The 6,710-nt window shown below is 39.4% G+C and overlaps 1 protein-coding gene across 3 annotated transcripts in view; it reads right to left on the bottom strand.

Annotated features, from left to right (window-relative positions):
* Positions 1–1,353: 1,353 nt before the first annotated feature.
* Positions 1,354–6,710, bottom strand: part of rapgef5b (Rap guanine nucleotide exchange factor (GEF) 5b) — a 69,644-nt gene continuing 64,287 nt past the window's right edge. For all 3 annotated transcript variants that reach the window (XM_061247593.1, XM_061247599.1, XM_061247608.1), the window contains 5 exons: positions 5,904–5,954; positions 5,484–5,571; positions 5,094–5,158; positions 4,935–4,989; positions 1,354–3,600 (listed from right to left, as the gene is read on the bottom strand). In XM_061247593.1, coding sequence (XP_061103577.1) covers positions 3,482–3,600; positions 4,935–4,989; positions 5,094–5,158; positions 5,484–5,571; positions 5,904–5,954 — 378 coding nt within the window. In that variant the 3' untranslated portion in view covers positions 1,354–3,481. The remainder of the gene's footprint in view (positions 3,601–4,934; positions 4,990–5,093; positions 5,159–5,483; positions 5,572–5,903; positions 5,955–6,710) is intronic.

The raw sequence follows: 6,710 nt of genomic DNA, 5'->3' as shown, positions 1-6,710 counted from the left end.
ATGCCATTACCAGTCATGCCTCTTGGTGTCAGTGTGGTTCCATTTGACTGTTTGTTCATTTATTTGTTTGCTTATTTTCCTGAAAAGGAATGTTTGCCTGTTTAAAATGGAGACAGGGGAAGAGGGACAGGATAGGGATCATATAGGGTTCATATACAGCTCCAGACAGCGCCATGTCTCCTCAAGATGCTGCATTTTTAAGGTTATTCTCATTTCATACTTTGAGAAAAATTATAACTTGTGCTTTTTCTTTTGTTCGAGCTGTTCAATTACAGTAAAAACTCAAAATCAATTTTTGGATTGCACCCCACTAGGCATTCAACTAGATTAAAAGTTGCATAGAATTGAATAAATGTCAGGCTGTCCTTGATAGAATGTAACACAGGCGTGTAGTTTATAACACAAACCAATAATCCTGGAAGGCTCTGCGGAAGAGCAGCACTCTTCATCTTACATTGTATAGACTATTGAACAGCTGCTCACATTTTTCCATAGTAGTTAATAAATTAAGATGCTCGACTAATTTGTCGAATGATATGTCCATGTCTTTTTCAGACAAATGTGGATGGATCCATAAAGTACGCCTATTTGTCTTTAGCTTTGATCTGGTACTACCAAAGTATTATAATGCACACAACATGCAGGTTAAAGCCCTGTTGTTGTCTGTACAATGGTTTTCCTTATAGGCCAGCTGCCACCATTTCACTATTTTTAGAGGGGCATTTTATTTAGCAGATTATACAAATGAACAATAATGAAAAAGGTTTCTCTGCCCATGTGAAAAATGAGTATGCTAAAGCATGGGCATAGTCTTAAAATATAGAAAATGGAGCTAGTATTATATTGGAGCATTCCCTACTGCTTTGTGTGGTCCATAATGGCGTTCCTCCCCTCAGTAAGTCTATTCCCCCAAAAAACTGGCCTACACGAGGTGCAGTCTGTCAGATGAGACGGTAAACCCATGACATTAAAAATCATGACCTGGCCTATACAAATGCACTGGTACTTGTTATGGTAATGACAACTGTAGTTTTAAACCTGGTCCTGGTCGAATTCCCAAACCGGTTTCCTTGATCCGGCTATCTAGTTACAATACCAGCCGAAAGTGCAAAGGCTAAAATTGACTGTATTCCCTACCTGCTTTATTTTTCCAGGAAAGGACTGTAAATGATGAATTAGCTTGCTGCTTCTTTAGTTCCTAACCAGGAACTGCACCATGGTGTTATGGTAAGAAAGGTCATAGGTTTGAACCCAAAGCAGGCTGCTGTTGGTGTGTGATGATGACCGTACACATCCAAATCCCTATCAATGTTTCCCACCACTGCATACAAAACGGAGACTGGATGTGTCAAATTAATGTTACATAAAACCTTTTATTTTTTTACATTTGGGAATAACTGTAAAAACTCTGATAATTAGAAAGGAAGTGTGGGTTGGAAGTCAGAGGAACATAGACACAATGAGCATGTATTGCTTTATGGTGCTTTTAAAAATTACAAATTAGAACAGAAGCAACTGACACATTTGAAGCATATTTACAGTTAGAATATTATCCGTGAGGACTCTGTTCCCATGCACATTTGCCTCAGTGGTCGATCCATGGTTATCCCATATCATGCAGACCGTCTCAGCCTAAGAAGTAGAACCCTATCATTTTGTCAATTATTCAGCAAATTCCACTCCACCAGTCCAACAAACCCTCGCCCATTATCCTCATCTGAAACACAAATAAATAAGTTTTATCCAATAAATAATTCTTAATGCCGCCATCGGTCAAACAAATAAAGGGACATGTTTACAGTTTCCAAGAAAACGCACTGAAAATCTACTTGACTTTTCTGGTGAAACGGATACTGTATAACATGACCCGGTGCTTCTCAAAAGTCTTAGCATATTACATACAACACTTTAATCTGTGGTTTTCTTTTTCTTTTTCTTTTTTAAGCGATGAGTTGCTTGGGCATGATAAAGATGAAAGGAAATATGACCATATTACATAAAAGCAAGGGATCATTCAGTCAAAAATGAATAAATCTGATAACAGCAATAATGTATTTGTAGTATGGAACATGGTAGAAATTTTCACTGTAGTTTTTCTACTGCTTACAAGAACTTAAATCTTGTCTATTTTAGTACCACGTTTCAAAATTACAATTGCTGTTGAAGTCATCTAAACTTGATCTGAAAAAAAGCCATTTTCTCAAAATGTAAAACTGAGTTACCACCATGTATTTTCATGGTGTTACTATTGCTAATTCCATTATAATGCCAACAACTGAGGACATGGTGACAAATGCGGTTACCTCAGTGTACTCTGATTGTCCAAGGTTAGTGACAAATGTCAGTACTGTACTGTACTTTGGGAAGTGGTTTCCATGGATACACTCCTATCCAACCTCTTAGTGGGTGCTTTCAAGATAATGTGCAAATGTATTATACTACTACTCAACATTTTTCAATGTGAGGCATAACAAAAGTTAGGTGTGATTAGACCATTTACATTGCAACATTTTGCTTTTGTTTGGCACTAACAAATGGCAATATTTTATGGCTGGCTTTGGAAAGCAAATAAAAATACACATAAATATATACACACATTATAATGTAACAAAACTATACAACAGAAAAATATTACAATGCAAGTAACATGTATGACAATCAATATATTATTTCCAACTGAAAATATCTGTGCAATTCAGAAATTTCACCAGACTTCATATGACAAGACAGTGCATTGTAAACTGACAGCAACAGCAGGAAATAAAAACTAACATACAGGACATGGTAAGAAACTGGTGTACGGTGATGAAAACAAGTAACCAGTGCAAATAAACATGCACAAAATTCTAAATTTCAGCCACACAGTGAGGTTATTAATTTATGGATCAACTAAAGAATATTCAGCCGTCACATTTAAACAAATGTTTAAGATTTTTAATAATACTGCTATTTCAGAAAACCATTTCACATTGTAGACAGCCTGACAGTCGACAGCTGTGGTGTTCCATGATCACAAGTGTTTTTCTCACACCAACATTTTGTGAAGTGTGCATATGTACATATTATCCTGTTGGGCAAGGACACCCATTCTTCTGACAGCTATGCTTGTAATTCCACCAAAGTAGAGGATGTTCTTTCTGTGTTTTTGTGTATTATGTTGTGTATTATGTATTTGTGAACCTTTTAATCTCTTAACCTTAAACCTCTTAATCACCCAGTCTCTCCTTTGGTTATTTAAAATTGCTCCGTCCATTTTGGCTGTGCGGCCCTCTGTCTCCCCCTGGTGGCTGAACTGGTGCATGCAGTTGGCAATTCAGGCCCAGCTCTGGGCTTTTTGTTCATAGTCCCACAGAAGCTTGGCTGGTTTTGTCTCTGCTCTGTTTTAGGTCCATACAAACGTAGTGTTGAGGGGTGCTTCTCTTCTCGCCCTGGCAAAGTGCTGGGGGTGAGAGGGTGGTTTGTGGGAGCAATCTTTGGTGCTCTACACCCGAGGCTCCAGTCTGTGTGACAGCTCAAACAGAGTCTGCTGATTGTCGATGATATGAAGGTGATGAACATATGTCCTGACATCTTGGCTGTCCTTCTGGGCCACCTCATTTCCTATTGTATGGGATAAAACAATATTTGAGCAATAGGTTTATGTTACCAGGACAGTGCATAGTGTATGTGCTTTAAACACATAAAATATATGCTGCTAAACACAGCTTAGTAGCTGCAGGTCCTGCCTCAGGATGGAAGGATCCAGAGGACAACCTTTTGGGGTTGAAACATCAATGTTTTGATTGTAATTACATTGTAGCTTATTTCATTAGCTGCAGTGTGTGGACTCCAAGTTTTTTCTGACTAAGCACAGCGTAAACATTATCATATTACCTAATATACAGCTGGGTATTCAGTGAAACAGTCCAGGTAAAGTTACACAGAACATTGCCTGATATTTGAACCCATTTCCAGTTCCTTATCCACCACCCACATGCCCCAATAATTTAATATGTCCATAATTATATTCTGATCTGATTATATTCTAACTACAAATGTAATATGACCCCACCCCCACCCCTGACTGTCTCTTCCTTCAATATGAGTATAGTTAAAATCAAGGATTGGAGGTAAATTAATTCAATACAGAGCAGAGTGCAGCTCCATAAGAGAAAATATTTGTGGTTGGAGACGTCAGATAACAATATATGATTTTCTGTGCACTTGAAATCTTGAACCACTTAGCTTAGCAGTGATGCTAGGCAGCTAGCTAATGCCAGTGGAATATGGGACGGTGGAGCCTCAATGCTCACGCACATGCTTTGAAAGTCAGATCGTAAAACAACTATTGACTGCAACTCAACATGTATTTGTTATAAAATCTGACCATGTAAAATGTACAGTAATGCTCCAGTTACTCGAAAATATTTGAAATAAACTGTGATGACTATTTTATAGCATTTAGCTCCATTCACCACTGTGTATCCTACTCTGTTTAGCAATGTCACGACACTGCCCTCTGATGGTAAAAGTATTACATTACATTACATTACATTATTGGCATTTGGCAGACGCTCTTATCCAGAGTATAACTATAACACTGTATAATAAGTATAATAAGTATAACACTGCATTCTCTCTATGGGCTTTGGTAAGACTAAGTGGTATTCTATAACACATGGCAGCAATGCTGATATCACAAACACTCAACAGAAAACTGATGCGACAATGTCTGTATGAGACTCATCTGCGAAAGGGGACAACCTCTACACAGAATTAGCTTTCATCAGTCTGAAACACTAGTTTCAGATTAGATTATTCTACACTCAAGCTTTCTGTCTGGGCTTCAAAATGATTTAAGTCACAATAATGAAGCACTAATTCACACATGCATGTTAAATAATGAGTGACTAGCACAGCAGCTGTGTAAAGTATGAGTTGTCACGGATACCCACCCATGTGGTCAGTCTGACAGTATCGGATCAGACGAACAGAGTCCGCGATCATGTGCTAGGACAGGACAGAGAGCACGTGTTAGGAAAAAAATGTTTTCAAAGCACTGTCCTTCTCATCTATGAATTTGGAAACAGCTAGCCAACAGAATCTACACTTACCAGCTTCTCGAAATTCACCAGGTTATCAAGAAAGGTTTTGTTGCCCTCGTGAATGAAGGTGATGTCTGAAATTCCGAGGACAAAAAACACTGACATCACTGGCAGGCATTACACTCAAGACTCTAGATTCTGCATTCGCCATGATTACTGCGCTGTTTAACTGAACAGACACCCTGGATTTAAACCCATCTCAGATCCAGTGTACCATGTTATAAACATGATGCTGATATCACAGGTTTAGACCATCACAATACAGTGCATCACATGATCACACACTCCTCCCATTCACTTTCTATTCCTCATAACGAATCACATTCCAGCACAGGTAACCGGGCCTCTGCTCCACTGTGACAGCCAGCGGGTTTTAGCTGGACTCCTCTGACCCCGTACCTTTCAGAAGCAGTGGCATGAAGGGTATTTTGGGGGGCTTCATCTTCTTGAAGGCTTCCCTGTAGGCTTTGTGGTTCAGGGAGGGGTCCTGTAGCAACAGATGGGGATGTTAGCCGGTCTCCCGAGAGGGGCGCGCAGCGCATAAAATAACATCTCCTCCTGTAACAGATCTCCCCACAAACAGAGCCATCTGCCACACCGCGTCCCTGGACACGGAGTCCACACAGCCAGCGTGACAGCTGTACCACCGGCCCACTGTGTTATGCCACATTATATCTAAATATATAAGTGTGTGTGTGTGTGTGTGTGTGTGTGTGTGTTTGTTTTTCCCCCCACCTGATTATACATGTATACTCTAGGTTCCCTTTACGTCTAATGAACTGATGAAATAGCCTAAACCACTGGGATTGGAAAACTTACTGTTAGTGTATCAAGTTCTGAAAAAAGCTTCTTGAATTTGCCTGGGACTTTCTGGGGAGAAAAAGGAAACATGTTTGATTTAAGCCACACAGACTCCACACAGCCATACAGGACTCATACACCTGATGTACATCAATATAAGCATCAGAGTATACACATTTACATAACCAGAAAAACCAACACTACAAAAAAATGGAATGTGGAAAGGGGAAGACTTTCAGAACTGTACAAGACAATATTCTATACGGTATGTACACCCAGTGAGCACTTTATTAGGTAAGCCTGAACACAAGCTTGTAAATGCAAATATTTAATCAGCCAATCATGTGGCAGCAACTAAGTGCATAAAAGCATGCAGACAAGGTGAAGAGGTTCAGCTGTTCAGACCAAATGTCAGAATAGGGAAGAAATGTGATATAAGTGACTTTGACTGTGTAATGTTTGTTGCTGCCAGACAGGTTTGGGTATCTCAGAAATTGCTGATCTCCAGGGATTTTCAAGTATAGCAGTCTCTAGAGTTTGCAGAGAATGATGCGAAAAGCAAAAAACATCCAGTGAGCAGCAGTTTTGTGGGCAATAATTGGTTGTTAATCAGGGAAGTCAGAGGAGAAGGGCCAGACTGGTTGATGCTGACAGGAAGGTGACAATAATGCAAATAAGCACACATTACAACAGTGGTATGCAGAAGAGCATCTCTGAACACACAACGCATTAAACCATTAAGTTGATAGGCTACAGCAGCAGAGGACCAATAAGTAAAAAAATAAGTAAATAAAGTGCTCAGTGAGTGTATTTTCAGACACTATT

Source organism: Conger conger, chromosome 1 (assembly GCF_963514075.1).
Source record: "Conger conger chromosome 1, fConCon1.1, whole genome shotgun sequence".
Classification (NCBI taxonomy): domain Eukaryota; kingdom Metazoa; phylum Chordata; class Actinopteri; order Anguilliformes; family Congridae; genus Conger; species Conger conger.
The sequence above is the reverse complement of the archived record's forward strand: the minus strand, read 5'-3'. Positions and strand labels throughout refer to the sequence as shown.